The sequence below is a fragment of the Martes martes genome, assembly GCF_963455335.1.
Source record: "Martes martes genome assembly, chromosome: 4".
NCBI lineage: Eukaryota > Metazoa > Chordata > Mammalia > Carnivora > Mustelidae > Martes > Martes martes.
Genome location: NC_137891.1, coordinates 140,901,592 through 140,923,732, shown reverse-complemented (window position 1 = coordinate 140,923,732; position 22,141 = coordinate 140,901,592). Strand labels below are relative to the sequence as shown.

Below are 22,141 nucleotides of genomic sequence, written 5' to 3'. Positions count from 1 at the left end.
ATTTTTTTGCATATTAACAGGCTTTTATATTTTATAGGCCAGATGCTTACAAATGGAAGTGTATTTGCCTAATGTTATTAAATGGATTGTTAGTAATAATATCAAGTCCTGCTTGGTATGATATTTATAAAAACATAATTATAAAAGCTTAGTTTCTACTCTACAAGATACTATGTTCTGACACCAGGGATCAGAACACTTTTTCTATAAAAGGCCTCATGGTAAATATTTTAGGCTTTGCAGGCTATAAAGGGCTCTGTTGCCTATTTTTCTTTTTTTTGTTTTATAACCCTTCAAAACTGTAAAAACCATTCTTAGCTTACAGGTTGTACAAAAACAGGCCACAGGTTGTATTTGGCCTATGGCCCATAGTTTGCCAGTCCCTCTTCTAAATTAGCACATGCAAACATAAATAATAAGTCATGTGAAATTAAAAAATTATAAAGATACAGTTAAATAAAAGTATATTTTTCCAATTTGTCTAATTTCCTTTTACAGATATTATTGTGGCTTTTTTCAAATCATGTGTGCCACTGAGAACATAATACTCACTCAAATATTTTTCAGCTTGTAATTTTACTTATAGAATTCTAAGACTCAAAATTAGGAAATTCATTTGTTCAGGTTACTTAGGTTTTTGAGTGAAGGGAAAAATAGTCTTGCTTGCATTTATTTATCTATTTATTTTAAAAGATTTATGTATTTATTTGAGAGAGAGAGAGAGAGAGAGAAAGAATCTCCAGCAGACTCCCCACTGAGCACAAGTGCATCTGGGGCTTGATCTCATGACCCTAAGATCATGACCTGAGTTGAAATTGAGTCCAAGTCTTAACTGAGGTGCCCCTGTAACTTATATTTTAATGTTCTTTGAGTAATTTAGTGTAAGGATTGACTTGATTTAGATATCATTCAGATAATAGTTTTGAGAGCAGACACTATAGGTTAAATAAGAAAGGTAAAAAAAAAAAGATGACGGCTCTTTCCCCTTAAATTAAACCTTTAACTATTAACTGGAAATGTTAGGCTTTTAAAGGATGATATGTGTTGTTTTTTAGAAAAGCAGTTGAAGAAGCAAGACACCCTGATTTACAAGGAATAACTATTTATGTTGCACAAGACTGTACAGGTGAGGAATATATATAATTCTAATGTTTATCTATTATTTGGTTATACTTTTTAATTTAGATATAATTGACATATAATAGTTTCAGCTCTACAATATAATGATTCAATATTTGTATATATTGTAAAATGATCACACAGTAAGTCTGATTAACATCTGTCACCACCATACATAGTTGCAAAAATCTTTTTCTCTTGATAAAGACTTTTAAGATCTACTCTCTTAGCAACTTTAAAAAAATATTTTATTTATTTGAGAGAGAGAGGGAGCACACAAACGGAGGGAGGGGCAGTGAGAAAAGGAGTGGGACAAGGACAAGCAGACTCCACACTGAGCAGGGAGCTGGATATAGGGCTTGATCCCAGGACCCCGGGATCACCACCTGAGACCTAAGCCGAAGGCAGATGCCCAACCAACTAAGCCACCCATGTGCCCCTCTTAGCAACTTTCAAATATAACAACAAGGTATTATAAATTGTAGTCCCCATGCTCTACATTACATTCTCCTGACTTATTTATTTTGTAGCTGGAAGTTTGTACCTTTTGACTCCCTTTACCCGCTTCACCCTCTTCCTCACCTGCTACCTCTGGAAACCAGTAATCTGTTCTCTGAAGGTGAAGCTCATTTGATTAAAGTATATATATTAGTTCAGAAGAGTCAGAGATAGGGATGGTCATGTGTGTGCTGCCTCAGAAAAATGAGAGAACTTAAAGGTTTATAATTAGAAGCCATTACTGAGTAGTTTGGAAAAAGTAAGATGATAGAATTGAAACATGAAAAGAACTCTTGTTGCATTTTTGTACCTTTGGTTTAGATTGTGGGAGATAGGGAAGCTGCTGAACAGAAGAATTTGGTAGCTCTTAACCTAAATTTGAAATTTAAAGGGAAGAAGTCGGGCACAAGTAGCAGTATTTGTTAATCAGGTAACTGTTCAAGAGCAGAAGAGTTTGGTTTTCTTCAAACAGGGAATTTGAAGAAAGCTGTTTTGTAGTTGTTAAACAAAACAAAATAAAGTTTTGCCTGTATATGGTTCTACAAAATCCCCCCATTTTCTCTTGAAGTATTCTACTTAGGCTGTCAACACCCATCACTCTACCCAGACTGCTCTTACAATAATTTAATCTTGCTAAAAATCCAGGGGTCACTTCTTAGTCCTCACATTACATAATCTACCAGCAGCCTTTGACACAGTCGACCACTTTTTCCTCCTTGTGATATTTTGTTTACTTGGTTTTTAGAGTGCTGCTTTTCAGGTTTTCCTTCTATCTTGTCCACTCCTTCAGTCTTTGCTGGTTTTTCTTATCTTGGTGATCTCTAAAATTGCACTCGGCCTTTAGACCTTTTCTCCTGTACACAGATATGAATTCACCTGGTCTCATGGCTTTACAGAACCATCTGTGTGCTGTCAACTCCCACATTTATAGGACCTCTCACCAAATCCAGGCTTTTATATCCATTACTGCCTACTCATCCTCCCTGCTTGCATGTTTAATAGATATCTGAGACTTAGCATGTCTAAAACTGAATTCCCGATTCTCCTCTTCTTTCCCCTCCTATGGTTGTCTGTAGTATGTCTTTGTAAATGGTATGTCTCTTACTCTGTTTACTTATACCAAAACCATTCAAATCATCTCTGACTCCCCTTTTTCCCTTCTTCCATCTTGCATTTAACATATTAAGGAGTTCTTTAATTTACTGATCACTTTGAACCAGCTCCAAATGACCAGCCCATGACTGTTCCCTACCTTCACAATTACTGCCCTTGTTTGAGCCACTATAATCTCGTGTTAGATTACTGCAATTCCTTCCTTCCTTCCTTTCTCTCTCCCTCCCTCCCTTCCTTCATCTCTTTCTTTTGTTCTTTCTTCCTTTCTTTCTCTTCCTCCCTCCTTCTTCCTTTTCTTTTCCTCCCTCCCTCCCTCCCTCCCTCCCTTCTTCCCTTCCTTCCTTCCTTCCTTCCTCCTTCCCTTCCCTTCCCTTCCCTCCTTTCTAGATTCATTTATTTGAGAGAGAGCATGTGAGCATGACAGGGGAGGGAGAGAGGGAGAGGCAGGGAGAGAATCTCAAGCAGACTTCCCACTGTCTGTGGAACTTGACACAGGGCCTGATCTCAGGACCCTGAGAGCATGACCTGAGCTAAAATCAAGAGTTGGATGCTTAACTTACTGAGCCACCCAGGCACCCTATTTTCTAACTATTCTATATGCTTCAGCTCTTGTCCCTACAGTCTATTATCAACACAGGAAACACAAGTAAAGTGTAAGTCACATTAGGACATTCCTTTTCTAAACTCTTCAGTGGCATGCTATCTCACTCAAAGTAGAAACTGCAGTCTTAAATACTTTTTTTTTTTAATTCATTTGACAGACAGAGATCACAAGTAGGCAGAGAGGCAGGCAGAGAGAGAGGAGAAAGCAGGCTCTCCACGGAGCAGAGAGCCCGATGCGGGGCTCGATCCCAGGACCCCGGGATCATGACCCGAGCCGAAGGCAGAGGCTTTAACCCACTGAGCCACCCGGGCGCCCCAAAACTGCAGTCTTTACAATGGCCTTTAAGAGTTCACCCAGTCTCGTGCTTGCTTCGGCAGCACATACACTAAAATTGGAAAGAGTTCACCCAGTCTGGGGCACCTGGGGGCTCAGTCGGTTAAACGTCTGCCTTTGGCTCAGGTCGTGATCCCAGAGTCCTGGAATTGAGCCTCACATTGGGCTCCCCGCTCAGTGGTAAATCTGCTTGCCTCTCTCCCTCTGCCACTCACCCTCACTCGTGCTCTCTCGCTCTTGCTCTGCCCTCTGTGAAATAAATAAATAAAATCTAAAAAAAAAAAAAAAAGAAAATGAGTTCACACAATCTGTCTTCATTCTCCCCCAGTGTTTTACTTTATCTCCTAACCTTATTTCCTATTATTTTACCCCATGCTAACTTCCCTCCAGAGACACAGGCCTCTTGTGCCTGGAATGTGCTGGTTATGCTTCTGCCTTAAGACATTTGCATTGATTGATCTTTAAACCTGGAATGCTCTTCCCCCAAGTTCTGGCATTCTTGATTTCTTACTTTGTCTTAACTGTTAGGTTTCTCATAAGGCCCTTCTTCCCACCTTATTTTCACTCCCACCCCCCATGCATACATTTCCTATCCATCTTTCTCTCTGTGTTTTTCTTCAAAGCACTCATCACCATCTGGTGTATTTTTTTTTTTTTTTTAAGATTTTGTTTGTTTATTTGAGATAGAGAGAGTGTGCATAAGTGGGAGGGGGTCGCAGAGGGAGAGGGAGAAGCAGACTGCCCAGTGAGCAGGGAGCCTGACGGGGCCTGATGGGATCATGACCTGAGCTGAAGGCAGACGCTTAACCAGCTGAGCCACCCAGGGGCCCCAAACCTTCTGACATACCTTATATTTTACTAATTTACTGTCTGTTTCCTTGTATTAGAGTATATGATCTATGTGGACAGGGTTTTTCCTCTATATTGCTCACTGGTGAAGTCCTTGGTACCATATAGTAGCTACTCAATAAGTACCTGCTGAATGTATAAATGAGGTAGACATTTTTTAACTCATTGAGACCTTGATAGTGATATCAGAGATCAGATGACTGGCCAGTGGGGAGGAGGGATGAGAGTAAAAATGTTTCTGAAAATCATTTTCATAAAATTTAATACATATTTATTGTATTTTTCTCAGTTTACAGTTCTGATGTAATTGATAAACAGTGCACTTCCATGGCCTCTGATAATACAAATGACAAAGCCGTTATTATTCTAATCCCCGTTAGACTTGGTGGGGAAAGGACCAACACCGACTACTTAGATTTTGTAAAGGTATGAAATAACTAATTTTTTTAAACACAATGCTAGCTAATATGAAAAATACAGAAGATTTGCAGTCTTTTTTCTATGAAATGGATAGTCATGTAAAGCTTGGATTTTAAATTTCGGTACTGTAAGATCAAATATGATTTAAAGGGTATGGTGTTCTATGACCAAGTAAAAAGCCTTTTAATCTTTTTGTAGCTAATCAAAGAGACATAGATGCAGCAACAGTCATAATTATAATATGTCTACAGTTCCCATTACCCCTATTTGTGATTGTTTAAAAGTATGTACCTTTATTTATAAAACCCACATTAAACTATTTTGAGATAATGATTGAAACAAACTGAGTTTTCTATTATTGCTGTTTTATCTCTTAACTTGTTTCCTGTGCCACCAAAGGTCAATAAGTAGAATGACTGTTTTATATAGACAGAAATGATGAAGATAGTATGGGGGAAGGTTCCACCTTGGTTTTTTAATATTAGCCAGTTAAAAATCTGTTCTATTTGAGAACACATAATTCTTTTTTTCCAGATTAACCTGTCTAATTATGTTATCTTGTTTTGGGCAGCAAGACATTCACTTGTCACAAAACTTTAACTTAAAAGAATTTTTTTTTTATTTGAGTATAGTTGACACACAATGTTACATTAGTTTCAGATGCACAGCATAGTGATTCAGCTTCTCTGTGTTATGCTTGTACTCACCACACTGGTAGCTACCAATTGTCATCATACAACGCTTTTACCGTATCATTGACTATATTCCCTATGCTGTGTCTTTTTTTTTTCTTTTAGTTTTTTCTTTTTTTAAGATTTTATTTATTCATTTAAGAGAGAGAGCACAAGCAGGGAGGAGGGCAGAGGGAGAGGGAGAAGCAGGTTCCTTGCTGCAGGCTCCCCACTGAGCAGGGAGCCTGATGCAGGGCTTGATCCCAGGACCCTGAGACCATGACCTGAGCTGAAGGCAGTTGCTTAACCAGCAGAGCCACACAGGTGCCCTATGCTGTGTCTATTATTATGACTGTAACTTATTCGTTCCACAACTGGAAGTCTGTATCTCCCATTCCTCTTACTCATTTTGCCCATCTCCCCCACGTCCCTTCTCTCTGTTTATAGGTCTGATTCTGCTTTTTGCACAAAACTTTAACTTTTGAAATACTTAATTTTGGTTAAGATTATAGTATTTATATTATTCTCATAGTTTTAATAAAGTTCTCATCTTTTCAAGGCCAGAGATGGAATTCCTCTTTGAATGGAGTGTTATGGCATATAGTAATCTTGAAATTTGTCTCTTGTGTTTCAGTAACAGTTTGTTCCCCACATGAAGCATCGTGGTCCATGTGTATATGAGTGAAACATATGTCCTCACTGTAGATTGTGCTGTTTCTAAAAATCTAGAGCAGTTGTTTTCAATACATGGGATATGGAAGTTTTCTAGTTGGTATATTGGCTTTTCGTAATAGTTACTAAAATTCTGCAGGCATACCTGTTATTAATAATACCAATACTGTACTATATTGATAACATATGAATTCAGTAGGTAGAAGTGGGGTTTGCTTTCTAACGTGGGTTCTTTAGTAAAGCTGATGGTAGAATGTGGGAAGTTATGAGCCATTTCATCTAGCAAATCCATTGAAGGTTTTGGGACTTCCGGCATGTTGCCATGTCTCAGTAGGTTGTAATCACATTTGAACTGGATTCCTTATGTCTTTTCTATAATGAAAAGATTAGAAACTGAGACAATCTTGAAATTGACTTCTTTAGCCAAACCCCCATTTCTGGTAGAATGGGCTGCAGATGGCTTCAAGGCATGTTTCATATAGCTGAGGGCTTTGCTACTTGGTGGTATTAATATTTCTTATCAGATGGCAGGATTGCCTCATGCTCTTGAATGATTCACTGGAGCCTGAAGTGTAGTGAATCAAACCGTGGTTAGCTGTTAAGAGAGATCCTCAGTACCTAGCATATAGGAGTTGCTCAACAAATACTTGTTAACTCTCATATTTGTGTAACACTTTTAATACAGATATATCTCATTTTGCCTTCGCAACAGCTGGGAACTATCTTATCTTCATAAAACAGAAAAGAGAGACGTCAAGTCATAAGTTTAAGTTCAGATAACAAACTGGTAATGACCAGAATTTTTGTTATTTTCATATTTTTCCCTAAAATATGGAATTTAAAAAATATATATTATTTATTTATTTAGCATGAATGGGGGTAGGGGCAGAGGGAGAGAGAGAATCTCAAGATCACAACCTAAGCCAAAACCAAGAGTTGGGTGCTCAACCAACTGAGCCATTCAGGTGCTTCTAAAATACGGACTTCTAAAAATGTAATTTTTGTTTAACTTTTACATTTTATACATTTTAACTTTTCAGTTATTAGCAAAAAATGGCTGAAATAGCTGAGTGGAGTAGGTTATATGCTATATGTTATGTTTGCTTGGGTTTGGTTGGGTAAAAAGCCAAAATGATAAATTGTAAAGAGGCATTCACTTGGAAGTGAAAAAATAGAGTGATAGTCCTGAAAAAAGAATAATCTTCTTCCTCTTCCATTTCTTCTCCCTCCTCTGCTCTGCTTTCTCTTTCTTCACTTCCTTCTCCACCATCATTCCATGCTTCCTACTCCATCTCCCTCTCTCCTTCCACTTCCTCCTCCTTCTTTGTCAGCAGTTGTCTTTTTTCCTGCCAAACCATTGTGCATTGTACTCTCTACAATTCACCACTCAGTTCTATTTTTCAAATTTATTAATCAAGGTAATTCCAATCTTTCAGAGATGGTACCATCCCCTGCTACATTCTCTGTGTAGAAAGAAGTTTGGTGTGGTGCTTTATCAGCTCTTAGCTCAGGAAGTTTATTTATTTATTTATTTATATTTTAAAGGACCTGGGATGGGGAAAATCTAATATGTTCTTCTCCAGCAAGACAAATTAGGACTTTTCTTTTTGACTGATTACTTCAGTCTTATTTATTGCTTCATGAGTACAGCTCAATAAATTCTCACCACTAGATAACTGTGAAGAAGCTTTTTTAGGAGCTGAAAAGTGTTTCGGGTTTCCAAAGGTGCAGTCTTTTATATGTAATGGCATTCTAGTTCCTAATCTGCTTCTAAGTGTTTATTGCTAAATGTGCTCTAGTATGTTGTAAAGGAAATATAGGTGTCAGGAACCAAAGTCTTTATTCCATTACTTGGAGTCATTCTTTTTTTGCTGAGGAGAGCCCCTGATGATTCTTGCTATATATTTTTTTCTTTTCTTGGCTATGAGGGACTTAGAACTTTTACTTCCTGGTGGCTGTCTTTGTCAGAAACATTGTGTGTCAGCTCATCAGACTGCTTCAACTTGAAGTAAGGCACTCTCTAATTAAGGATTTTTATTTTAGGGGAAAGGAACAGAATAATAGACTATTAGTGGAATAATAAAAATAGAATAGTAATATTTTATTGTTCATTTTCTGTATAATTTCATCTTAATTTGTTAGCTCTAAAATTTTAACCTATAATATGCGTTCTTTATTACATTTAACTTTTTTAGTTGCAGTTCTCCTTTCCAGAAAAACCTCTGTATTTCCACATGACTGAAAATATACAAAGTTGTTGTTTTCTCTAAAGGGTTATTTATAACAATGAGGACCTGGAAACAAATATTGATAATGGAGATTTTAAAGCATGTTGTGCTATTTTCATAAAATTGAGTATTTTACAGCCATTAGATATTATACTAGTGATCTGTATTTATTGGTAGAAAAAGATGTTTATAATATAATGAGTGACTAAAGTTAAAACAGCATATGTAGTGTGATGCCACATACATAGGACTATTTATAAATCTTTATGTGAATATATGTAACATAGATCAAATTCAAGAAGGTGTTTCCCAAATATTAATAATGATGAGCTCTTAGTGTTGGGGTCTTGGGAAATTTTTAGTTTTTTTTTTTTTTTAAACTAGTTTATTTAAGTAATCTGAACACCCAATATGGGACTTGAATTCATGACCCTGAGATCAAGAGTCACATGCTCTTCCAACTGAGCCAGCGAGGTACCCAGGAAACTTTTACTTCTTTTTTAAAGTAGGCTCCATGCCGAGTGTGAAGCCCAAAGTGGAGCTTGAACTCAGGACCCTGCAATCAAAACCTGAGCTGAAATCAAGAGTTGGATGCTTAACCCACTGATCCATCCAGGCCCTCCCAATTTTTACTTTTTAAAATATATCTGTGTTTTAAAAATAACAACCACATATTATTATTTTTTAAAGATTTATTTTATTTATTTATTTTAGAGAGTGTGCATGTGTGGGGAGGGGCAGAGGGAGAGAAAGAGAGAATCTCAAGCAGACTCTGTGCTGAGCATGAAGCTCAATGTGGGGCTCCATTTCACAAAACTGAGATCACAACCTGAGTGGAAACCAAGAGTCAGGCATTCAACTGACTACACCCAACCACATATTATTTTTAAGAAAATAATTTTAAAAATACTCTGTGGTTTGATTACTTGTTAAAGGGAAAAAAGCATTAGTTCATATACTTTGTATTTTTATTAATTAATTAATTTTAAAAATTTATTTATTTTGAGAGAGAGAGAAAGCCATGGGAGGGGTAGAGGGAGAGGTAAAGAGAGAATTTGGAGCAGGCTAACTGCTGAGTGTGGACCCCAATGCGGGACTCCATCTCACAACCCTTAGATCATGACAAGAGCTGAAACTAAGAGTTGGATGCTTAAATGACTGAGCCACCCAGGCGTCCCATGTACTTGTTATTTTTATATCTTCTAGATTTCAAAACATCCTGTCGTTTAAGAGAAAGAAAGTTTATTATTTAATACTTCGTGGTTTAATAATGTGCATTTTATCATTATTAGTGTTTTCTAACTTTATATGATATATATATGCATAATATAAGCTAAACTATTGACAAGACTTTATATGATTCCACTGGACATGTGTTTTAAAAGGTACAGAATTATTGGGGCACCAGGGTGGCTCAGTTGGTTGAGTGTAGGGCTCTCGGTTTCAGCCCAGGTCATGATCTCAGGGTTGTGAGATCAAACCCTATATCTGGCTTTGTGCGCAGCTCGGAGTATGTTCCAGATTCTCTCTCTCCCTCTCAGCCCCCTCCTCCCCACCAAAATAAATAAATAATAAAACACAAAAATAAATAATCTTTAAAAAAAAAAAGATTTAGAATTATTTGGCCCACTTAAATAGAATTCTACTTAGAATTGGATGCTGAGGGGGCGCCTGGGTGGCTCAGAAGCCTCTGCCTTCAGCTCAGGTCATGGTCCCAGGGTCCTGGGATTGAGCCCCGCATCCGGCTGTCTGCTCAGCGGGGAGCCTGCTTCCTCCTCTCTCTGCCTGCCTCTCTGCCTACTTGTGATCTCTCTGTCAAATAAATAAATAAAATCTTAAAAAAAAAAAAGAATTGGATGCTGAGGGACACACTAAATAATTTATTGAAGTATCCTTGATATTTTATGATGAGTAAATTAAGTTGACATTAAATACAGTAACAATTATTATTTGCCTTGGATTATTTTCATCTTTGTTTATTCCAATAAATTTATGAAATAGCATAAAAATGTGTTAAGTGATAATGATGTACTGTGTGGTGACTAACATAACATAAAAAAAATGTGTCAAGTGAATGTCGATTAGAAAATTGTTTGTAGTCTAAGACTCGAGGTTCAGTGAAAACAGTAATAAGGTCTAAGGACTATTTCTAGTATTTCAAAAAGTGTGATGAAAATACTGTGTTGATCATGTTAAGGCTGCATCAACTAACCGAAAGGCCAAGTGCTTGGGCTCTGGCAGGAGTTTTATTGCCTTTAAATGCTGACCTTATTTATTTCTGTATCTGGCACACAGTAGTTGTTAATGTTGTTGAATGACATGTTGATCAGAATAGTTGATTTAGTCATGTTAATGTTGAGTGATTTAAAGAAAATGGAAAATAGTGTGGTAGATGAAAGGATTCTAAAATATGGAGCATATGTAATAACCGTAAAACTGGTGGTGAAAAATTTGGGAACTGCTATACATAGTAATACTGCTAATATAAATTTGGTTGTTTTGAATAATTACCATTTTCCTCTTGACTCTAAATCTGAATTGATTTTTTTTGGCAGGGTATTTTAAGCCTTGAATATTGTGTGGGTATTATTGGTGGCAAACCTAAACAGTCATACTACTTTGCTGGATTTCAAGGTCAGTGATTTAATAAAACATAGTTATTTTTTCTTTTAAAAGTCGGAAAGTTAATTTGGGATCATGTGGAAACAGGATGATTAACAGAGCAAAATGAGTACCTTATAAATTCATCAGTCCTACCATAGCCACTCATTTGTCATTTGATCCACAACATAATTGGATTCTGTAAAATGTATGTTTAATTTCTGTTATTGCATAAACAGGCATAATTTATTGGTTTCACTAAACTTCAGAAGACATTGCTGCCACATTCTGGCAGTTACTATTTACATATTTACTTTTTACCAGTTTTAGTGGTGCTAGTTGATGATAAAATGACAAGCAATATGTTCTTCCTGTCAGGATAAAGTAGTGCAATACATTTTTCATATGCAAACTGTAGAGTATAATTGTGTGTTTGTGAAAGTAATTTTATGACCAAAAATTAAATGACAGTCTCATCACTTTATAAAAATTCTGCTTATACAAGCATATTTGATTATGCAAAAGTTAATCTGTCCTGTGCAAACCTATGTTTCAGTCAATGAATATCAGTCTTGCAAGCTGTTATTCCCAGGTTTTTTTCAGCTATTCTACATAGAAATTGGATTGTAAGCCGTGTAATAATAAGGTGTTTTTTGAATTACTTGTCTTCTGTTTTGTCCTTGTAGATGACAGTTTGATTTACATGGATCCTCATTACTGCCAATCTTTTGTAGATGTCAGCATAAAGGATTTCCCTCTTGAGGTACTATGGATAAAGAGCTGGTACTGTTTTCTTAAAATATGAAGCAAACTCTTAAGTATGTAGAGATGTGCTAGACAGCTATGCTTTTATGGTATTACAAGTTAATAATATTTTACTGATTTATAAAACCACACTCCACACAGTAGTCAAAGGTTAAATAATTTGTTGCTGAATTTTAATTTATGACACACTTTCTTCTTCATTTATCTTTGTCTCAGACTTGTTAGATATCCTAGCCCTACCAAAATAAATGATCAAGCCTCTAAGTTATTTTGTAGATAAATAGCTGAATATTACTGAAAAATTTAAAATATTAGGTATGTTTAATAAAAAGAAAAGGGGGGAGAAAAAGATGATGCAGATGGGTTAGAATGACAAAGTGTCTTGAGACTATCTGCTGAATTATTTTAAGTATAGTGGTTGAGGCTTAGCCCCTAGCTAAGTTTTTCAAGAGCTAAGTTGTGTTTCTAATATTTGTTTTAGCTCTGATTTTTTTTAAAGATTTTAATTATTTATTTGAGAGAAGGAGAGCATCAGTTCTGGGGCAGAGGGCAAGGGAGAAGCAGACTCCCTGCTGGAAATGGGGCTGGAATTGTGGCTTGACCAAGCCGAAGGCAGACCTTTAACTGACTGGGCCACCTAGGTGCCCCTGTTTTAGGTCTGATTTCTTAACATATTCTTTTCCTTTATGTTGGGTCATTTGTGATCCAGTATTTTATTTTATTTTTAAGTTTTATTATTATTTAAAAAAATACTTATTTAGCAATCTCTTTGCCTACTGTGGGGTTTGAACTCACAATCCTGAGATCAAGAGTTGCATGCTCTACTAACTGAGCCGGCCAGGCACCCCTGTGACTCAGTATTTTCATTCAGAAAATTTTGAGAGTGCATAAGTGAGACATGTAATTATTATATGGTTTTGGTTCTTGTTTTCCCAGTTGTTGCTTTTACAGACTTTTTTTTTTTTAAAGATTTTATTTATTTATTTGACAGAGATCACAAATAGGCAGAGAGACAGGCAGAGATAGAGGAGGAAGCAGGCTCCCTGCTGAGCAGAGAGCCCGATGTGGGGCTCGATCCCAGGACTCTGGGATCATGACCTGAGCCGAAGGCAGAGGCTTTAACCCACTGAGCCACCCAGGCACCCCTTTTATAGACTTTTAATATAACTGTAATCACTTGAGTGGCATGGATCACTATTTCTCAAAGGCTTGACAAATCAGAAATATGGTTTAATACTTGTTTTAGTAATAGCATCCTAGCTAATATTAATATCTAGTGGTATTTAAATAATAGGTTATGAAAATAAACTGTAAGATTAAAATCTAGTTTTGAGGGGCGCCTGGGTGGCTCAGTGGGTTAAGCCTCTGCCTTCGGCTCAGGTTGTGATCCCAGGATCCTGAGATCAAGCCCCTCATAGGGCTCTCTGCTCAGCAGGGAACCTGCTTCCTCCTCTCTCTCTGCCTGCCTCTCTGCCTAATTGTGATCTCTCTCTCTGTCAAATAAATAAATAAAATCTATAAAATAAAATAAAATAAAATAAAATCTGGTTTTGAGGGGCGCCTGGGTAGCTCAGTTGGTTAAGCATCTGCTTTTGGCTCAGGTCCTGGTCCTGGACCAGCCCTGGGTTGGGCTCCCTGCTCAGCAGGGAGTCTGCTTCTCCCTCTCCCTCTACCGCTGCTCCACCTGCTTGTGCTCATGTGTGCATGCGCGCTCTGTCTCTGTCAAATAAATAAGTAAAATCTTAAAAAAAAAATCTGGTTCTGAAAGATACATTATAAAACATCCTAGTGTTCTTTATTAACTATTACCTGAACTAAAAGATAAGGTTTGCTTTTTGTTTTCTTCCTTCATAGTATCTTGTATGGAAACCTTAATTAATATTTCTAGTTGACTGACTGATACTGTGGGAGGCACGACAGAATTGTGCTGTGTTGTAATTCTCTTTCAGCTGTGTGGTGGTGGTCCTGTGGCACTGATTCCTATGTCTAAGTTACATTTCCACTGTAACTGTGCCACACTAACTCCTTAAAAAAGTAGATATATGAAACTCAGATGGAAAATTATTCATAGCATTCTAATATTATCTAAAATAGGCAAATTAAAAGATAAGTGTTGACTGTTCCAACCAGTAGAGAGACTGTTCATCTGATATTTTGACAGATTCTACAAAGAAACCAGGTGAGTGACTATCCTGGTTATGTTTGCACTAGCAATGTTAGGAAGGCTGCAGCTCACTGTGTTGGGAGGCAGGTGCAGCACTTGCATCAATACAAGCTTGACGTAGGGTGTTGGTGGTGAGAATGGAAAAGAGGAAATGATCTTAAAAGACTTTGTAAAGTCTTGTGAAGTTATGTAACTTCTGAAATGCACAGAAGCATTTATTTCTTATACAGTAGGACACTGAGAAAATGGGTTTAGATTTATATTTTTGAGATGCTGGTAGAGTATCTCCACCTGTCTAGGTAATTCCTCTGGACAGTTTTTCATTTTTCTCAGCTCAGGGATGTATCTTAGGCTATTTAGTGAATAGTATAATTTATTTTTCTATGAGAGTATAACATAAAAACTATAGCAAATTGCTTTTGTACAGAAATAAAATTTCACTTTTTGCTTTTTAACATATTTTAAGCTTAAAATGCTCCAGGTGGAGGTATTTTAACTGCCCTATATTAGACATCCTTGGCTTGTTATGTAGGTTGTGTGTATTTATGCTACTGAAATTTTACAGTTGATTGACATAATTATATGAGCATTCTAAAACCATGCTTATACCTCAATGATTAAAATTATTTTTTTAAAGATTCCATTTATTATTTGAAGGAGGGGGCCAGAGGGGAGAGAAAGAATCCAAGCAGACTCCATACTAAGCATGGAGCCTGACATGGGGCTCATTTTCACGACCCTGAGATCATGACCTGAGCCGAAATCAAGAGTTGGATGCTTCACCAGCTGAACCACCTAGGCAGCCAAAATTACTTTTGAATGAAACTATTTTTGATCAATACTTGTTTTTGGTCAGTAGATGGGGAAATTAAAATCTTAGCTCTTTTATTCAATTCCATGTAGTAATCACTGGTGGTCCTGATACTTTGAGTGAATGCCTTGAATCCAATAGGATTATGAAAATTTAAGAAAGTAATATGATATCTGAATATTTGAGATTGAAGAAGAGATTTAGCAGATTACATCTTTTGTTTTTCTTATAGTATTGAATTCCTACATATTTAGAGTTGAACTTTTAAAATATTGAAACCAAATCAGACCAAGTATTCTATTTTATTTTAATTTTAATTTTTAAATTTTATTTATTTGAGCTAGAGTGAAAGAGAGAAAGAGAAAGAGAGAACACAAGGCGGGGGGCTGGGGGAAGGAGCAGCAGATTCCTCAATGAGCAGGGAGCCTGATGTGGAACTTGATTCCAGGAGCCTGAGATCACAACCCAAGCCGAAGGCAGATGCTTAACCAACTGAGCCACCCAGGCACCCCTCTTTTTTATTTTTAAAAAATATTTTATTATTTATTAAAGAGAGGGGAGGTGGGGAGGGGCAGAGGACAAGGGAGAAACAGACTCCCCACTGAGCAGGGAGCCCAACATGGGGCCTGATCCCAGGACTCTGAGATCATGCATGACCTGAGCCAAAGTAAAACGCTTAACTGACTGAGCCACCCAGGTACCCCCCAAGTATTCTTTTTTAAACTACCATTTATTGACCTCTTTCCATATGCAAGGCACTGTCCTAAGCACATTAGTTAGTTGTTTGTTGAATTCTTTTCTTCCCTATAGTTCCAAATTCTTTATGTATATATTTGTACTAATTTTCCATTCTTGTGGGATACTTTCTTATAAAATATATTAGTTTATACTATTGAATTTTTATGTTAACTTTGTAGAAGAGAATTTCCTTCATCTCTATCTTCACAGAGTTTTTAACACTGTGAAGTGAACGTAAGTAGTCATGAATGCATATATGTCTATAATTTTCATATAGAGAATAGGGTATAAAGGAGCAGCATGAGCACCTTAAGGAAAAAAGTTGTAAAAAAACAACTTGAAATTAAAAGGGAATGAGAAGAACACAAGTGGCTTCTAGCAGTGAGGGTATGTTGAACTGTGGGTTCCCACTACCAGATTCAGGCAGAGTATCAGTTGTTGGGATGAGAGGACTAGAAGATAATGTATCTTCAGTGTATATACGTGTGTGTGTGTGTGTTTAATAAGATTTCTCAAACCAGAGACTATTGTTTCATGCTATTTATGATATACTTTCAGAATTACAGATTCTAACTCTTATAAAGAACAAATTCTATTCTATTATTAAGGCAATATTTGATTTACTAAATACTAATATTCCCCTAGTAAGGCAGGAAAAGCCTTATTAATAGACATGTTAGTCTGTTGTGATTCCTAAGCCCCCAGTTTCAAGTTTCAGATGTCCATGCAGTGATTATTTTGATCTACCCTAGTAAAATCAGAGAATAGTGGCATTAAAGATTTAAGAATGATGTGATTGATTAGATAGATGGATGAGTGAATTCATCAGTGAAACATGTACCCATTATGAATTACACATGTGGACTGCAGTTAGTAGGATGTGTTTTTTAGTAAGGGTATTCTCTAACTATCTTGGGAAGCTCCACCTAAAAGTATTTGTTTCAGTATTATTTGTATGTTTTGGTAATAGGATCAACTATTTCAAAAAATAAGCCTAGAATAGTACCTGGCATTTAGTAGGTGCCTAATAACTATTTGTTGAGGCAGTGAATAAATAATGTATTGAAAAATGAAATAAATGGGAATTGACTCTTTTTTTCAGTCATATTTTTTTTCAGAAACATATTTCATTATCACAGATCTGGTAAATACTCCCTAAAATGTGTTTGTAAAGTAGAGGGTGCTACTCTTACCAATCTTCAGAATTGTAAAGATTAAGAAAAACACCATTAAGTACATAGCTCAAAGAATTATCACAAAGTAAATATAGCTGTGTAATACCCCTTGGAAAATATTTTAGTCTAACTTGTTCTGCAATAAACAGAAATGATTCTGAATTATAAATTAATGTTGGTTTGACTTCAGAATCTTCTTGGGTGAATGAAAGAATATAGTTTTAAATTTTAATGGTATAAAATGCCTCTTTGTAATATGAATCCTAGTACTCATATAGTAACACCTAATAGCAGTTTTAGTTTTCAGTCATCAGAGATTTATATCTGTTTTTGCGAATAATATAAAAAGTTCTTTGTAGATATCAAAACACTATGAATAACAATGTAGTATTTGTCATTACTATCTATGATCATTGAGGTAATACAGTGAAACAACACTAGAACTATTTGGTTTAGTCTTGTTGGTTCTTACATGAAAACAATAATTTAGCAAAACACAGGGCATCTTCATAGATGAATTTAAAAAATATTTTGTTGGACCTTGTATAAACGTTTGGCCCTTTCTTATCCCTAAGTAGTAAAAACTAAATAAACATTTCTTATTATTGGCTTTGGAAGGAGTTGGACTATTTTTAGATAGCTTGTATGTATGTAGAATAACTTCTTTTTTTAAAGATTTATTTTTTTATTTACTTATTTGAGAGAGAGAGAGAATGTAAGTGGGGAAGAGGGGCAGAGGGAGAGGGAGAAGCAGACCCCCTGCTGAGCCAGATGCAGAGCTCCATTCCAGATCCTGGGATCCTGACCTGAGCCAAAGGAAGATGCTTAACCGACTGAGCCACGCATGCACTCCTGGAATAACTTTTTGTAAATATGACCTAGAGCTGTCTGTGCCATGTACACTAATCTACTCCTGTGTATTGTTAACAAGTCTTTGTAGTTCTTCTGTGCCTTTTCAGATCTGTTTTCAGTAAAACAGATAAAGCAGGTGACACAGTGTTGAAAAAAGTCCAACTAAGGCAGTACTTGCGTTGACTTGTACTTTGGAGACTCCAGTTTAGTTAGGTTGGATCTCACTATATAAAGTACTAGTTAAGCATTGTATAGAAGTCATAGTTTTGAAAACACATTTGTTTGGCCTGTATTTACTGCAGTGATAGTGGATTTGAATATAATATATGATTGAACTATCTACAAGGGAAGAAAGGAGCTTGAATATTATTGCATATTCTCTAGTGATAACATGGGAGACTAATTGGATCACTGGGATGGATATAGGGGGAGGGAAAAGAGTGATTTTGACTGATTTACCATGAACATAAACATGAAAGCCTACGTTTTTCTGTATTTTGATAGTTTCAGGTTAAAATCCCTTAGTTTTAGATGTTAAATATATAGGAAAATTTAAGTTTATGAGTTCAAATTCAGCCTGGATCATTTCTTTTGAGAGAAAGAACATGTTTGCACAAGTGAGTGGGGGAGGGGTAGAGGAAGAGGGAGGGAGAATCTTAAGCAGGCTCCATCCCCAGCGTGGAGTCAGATGGGGGCTCCATCTCACAACCCTGGATCATGACCTAAGTGGAAATCAAGAGTCGGTCACTTAACTGACTGAATCACCCAGGTGCTCCCAAGATCATGTCTTAGTTGAACTTACTCTTCAATTAAAAAATACAGAATATACAATACAGAATTTCTCATACCTGTCTACCATTTGCCCAGTTTTCTCTTTCTCCTCTAAACTTGTTAATTTTGGTATATCCTTACAGTTCATTTATACAAACATAAACAAATTTGAGTATATATATATATATTTCTAAGGCCCTCCTTTTTTAACATATAAGCATTTTTTTATACACAGAAAAACAGACTTTGGTAGCCTCAGTGATTTTTTTTTTTTAAGATTTTATTTATTTATTTGACAGACAGAGATCACAAGTAGGCAGAGAGGAAGGCAGAGAGAGAGGAGGAAGCAGGCTCCCCTCAGAGCAGAGAACCCGATGCAGGGCTTGATCCCAGGACCCTGGGATCATGACCTGAGCCGAAGGCAGAGGCTTTAACCCACTGAGCCACTCAGGTGCCCCGCCTCAGTGATTTTTAAGGACAAGATATCTGAGCATTCAGGATGCCTGGATGGCTCAGTTGGTTAAGCGTCTGCCTTCAGGTCAGGTCATGATCTCAGAATCCTGGGATTGAGCCCCACATGAGGCTCCCTGCTTAGCAGGGAGTCTGCTTCTCCCTCTGCCCCACCCCCACCCCGCTCCTTCTCTCTCTCTCAAATAAATAAATAAAATCTTAAAAAAAAACAACCAACAACAAAACCAACCCAGGTTTAATTGAACTATCATAGAAACAACTAACTTGATTCTAAGCCTTGTACTAGCTTATGTATGTCTTTTCCAGTGGCACATTTTTCCTCCCTCCTGCAAGTATTAGAAATGCATATCACTTTGACACACTTGTTTTCTTTTACAGAATGGCACTAATGCCACATAAGGTGGAAATTTGACTTGAATGTAAATAATGGTGGCTGTCATGTTTTACAGCTTTGGAGAGTGGAAAGGACCATTTGAAGAGGATAGACTAAAACACTGTTTGAAATATGAAAGCATATTTATGAGAAAAACTAGAGGGCAAATTTTAAATTAAGTAATATCTTGTATATATTCAAGTCCATCAAATAAAACTAAATTAATCCTAAAGAACTTTTAAAATTGCAGACATTCCACTGCCCTTCTCCCAAAAAGATGTCATTTCGAAAAATGGATCCTAGCTGTACGATAGGATTTTACTGTCGAAACGTTCAGGACTTCAAACGAGCTTCTGAAGAAATCACTAAGGTACTTTTATTTAAAATATTATATTTGTAAATGACCTAATTTTTATTAGATATAGCCTATCAGAGGACAAAACTCTGTAAATAATTCTTTTGTAAAATTTCCTCTTGAATGTTAATATTATTAGGACTACGGTGAACCAGAAAATAAGACTATTTGGGGACTCCTAGTCTTTGAGACTAACGAAACCAACTAGTGACCAGTTGAAAGTATCTATTGCTCCACTAGGTGGCACTGTTGAAATAAAAATCCCTTTGCAAACTAGCCATGTGCAAGCAATTAGGGTTATATTTTATTTGAAGAGGATTTTAAAAGGGCAATACCTTAGGGGGTAGAAAAAAATTAATGAAGTATTTGATCAAGCCAAATCGAGCATTATTTCTTGTTAGTCCAAGTGCTTCTTTGATTTTTTTTTAAAGAGAAATGGTATTTTTGGATTTCTCAGAACTGCTTTATAAAATGAGCTGTGTTGTTACCTTCCAATAAGCTTGTCTAATCTGATCTATTCTACTTACAGGATCTTTGAAATAGGTTTATTTAACTCCCTCTCATAAGCTTTAAACTTCTGCATTTTTTTGATCTTTGAGTCCTGCTAAAACATTTATAGAACCTTAAGGTCTGTCTATATTTAGTACTTTAGAAAATAAAAAAGATTACTTATTTAGGAAGTAAGCATAACTGGATGGCTGTTTTTATTAGTATCAGTAATTATAGGCTATCATTTTAAGGTAAGTAAAACCAATACTAGATTCATTTTTTGGAATTTTCAACTTGAGTTCAGGTATAATAGTATTCATTACTGCTTTAATTTCCAGTTAGTTTCCTTCTGGAAAATGGACCCAGTGGGTTGGAATTTGATTTTTACAATGTAAAAATAGAATAAGAAGTTGAATAAAAAGTTTCATATAAGCTAAGTTTAGTTTACTTGATCTGCCATGTGAAAGAGGAAATTTAACAGGAAAATGACAGAAAAATGAATGAGAGGAGAAAATGAGATATGTGAGAACCTTTCCTTATTCTTCATTTCTCATAGTTGTCGTCTTCTCATTCTCCTTTTTAACCCAGAGGGCCAAGTGAATGTAACAAAATGTGTCTTCTCCATTTCCCCCCTTTTATTGCTTGAAGTTAGTATATACATTTGCTTTTCTTTGGCAATTCTGTCTTTATAAAATATCATGTAAAATATGTGCTAAAATACATAGTCCAGATGTATTGTAATATAGATTTATGTTGATGAACATTTCCCTTTTAAAGCCGTTTCTGTTTCTAACAGTTTATTTTCTGTCTAGGTGAAAATAAGTGTGTTTAAAATAGTAGTCTATTCCTGGAATAGAAACAAATCAAATTATCATTATCAAATTGAAAAAAACAAGATGAACAAATGAGTTGCATGTTGATATTTTCTGATTAAAACTTAGGTTTTTGTCGGTTTTATATATTACATATATATACACACATACATAATATATTTTGCCTATATGTTTATATATATATTGTTTTTACATGGGAAAAATACCTAGAAATTATTGCTCATGATACATCAGAGTAATATGCAATATTAAAATAAAGGAAAACCATATTAAAATGTCATTTTGAAGTATTGAGAATTTTTCCAGAGTCAATTAACTTTTTTTAATAATAGTGTTGTTCTTAAATTAATAGCTTTTCATAGCAGTATCAAAAACTCTCTTTGTTGATTAATAACTTGATCATTTACTTTTGCTTGGAAAGTTGTAAGTGAAATAGTTTTCCCTTTCATCTTAAAAACTGAACTTGGCATTTTTATGTTAAACTTACTTTTTCTTTTTAAAAATTAATACATTTTATAGTATTTGTTTCAATGCAGGATATATATAATTTCAGTTGTCTCATTTTGAAAATAAAGCTAGGTAGCCTAGATTCTCATGTTTAATTTGTAATGTGTGGATGAGTATTCTAATGCCGTATACTACATGATTTTTAAAATGTTAATAAAAATTGTGAAATTAATTCAGTGTTTAGCACAGCTCAGCCCAGCAAGTATCTGAGTGAACTACCATGTTGAGAGCATAAAATGACCAAGCCATAATACTACTTTTGAACAGGTATAAGGTTTCTGCCCTCAAGTAGCATTTGTAGACCAGGAGAGGGAATAAGACAAGTACACATACATTACATTGAATATGATAAGCACCAGTACAGAAATAGAAACAAATTGACATCAGAAGGAAGGATGTTGAAATGAGAGCAATGTCACATCCAAGTCAAAGTTCTTTATTGTGATGGTGATATTTAATTTGGGCCTTAAAGTGTAGGCTTAATTTTTACTGCCTTAAGGAAAAGAAAGGTTACTTCAAGCAGAGGAAGTAACAAGAGGAAACATATTGGAAAAGGAAAGTGTAGAGCTTGACTAGAGAAGGCAAATAGTCCAATTTGTTAGTGCCAAGGGTACATGTAGAGTAGGATTTCTGTCTTCTGACTCTCTAAATTAGGATCCTCTCTGACCTGAGAGTCTCCAGTTCTAACAAGCCTCCCAAGTAGTCTTGTATTCCAAATTTGAAAACCAT

General features: G+C 35.9%; 1 protein-coding gene across 2 annotated transcripts in view; it reads left to right on the top strand.

The window, feature by feature from the left end:
- Nucleotides 1-22,141, top strand: part of ATG4C (autophagy related 4C cysteine peptidase) — an 84,221-nt gene that overhangs the window by 43,527 nt on the left and 18,553 nt on the right. For both annotated transcript variants that reach the window (XM_080801271.1, XM_080801272.1), the window contains exons 6-10: nucleotides 1,056-1,126; nucleotides 4,806-4,942; nucleotides 11,063-11,141; nucleotides 11,795-11,871; nucleotides 19,479-19,598. In XM_080801271.1, the coding sequence (XP_080657397.1) occupies nucleotides 1,056-1,126; nucleotides 4,806-4,942; nucleotides 11,063-11,141; nucleotides 11,795-11,871; nucleotides 19,479-19,598 (484 nt within the window). The remainder of the gene's footprint in view (nucleotides 1-1,055; nucleotides 1,127-4,805; nucleotides 4,943-11,062; nucleotides 11,142-11,794; nucleotides 11,872-19,478; nucleotides 19,599-22,141) is intronic.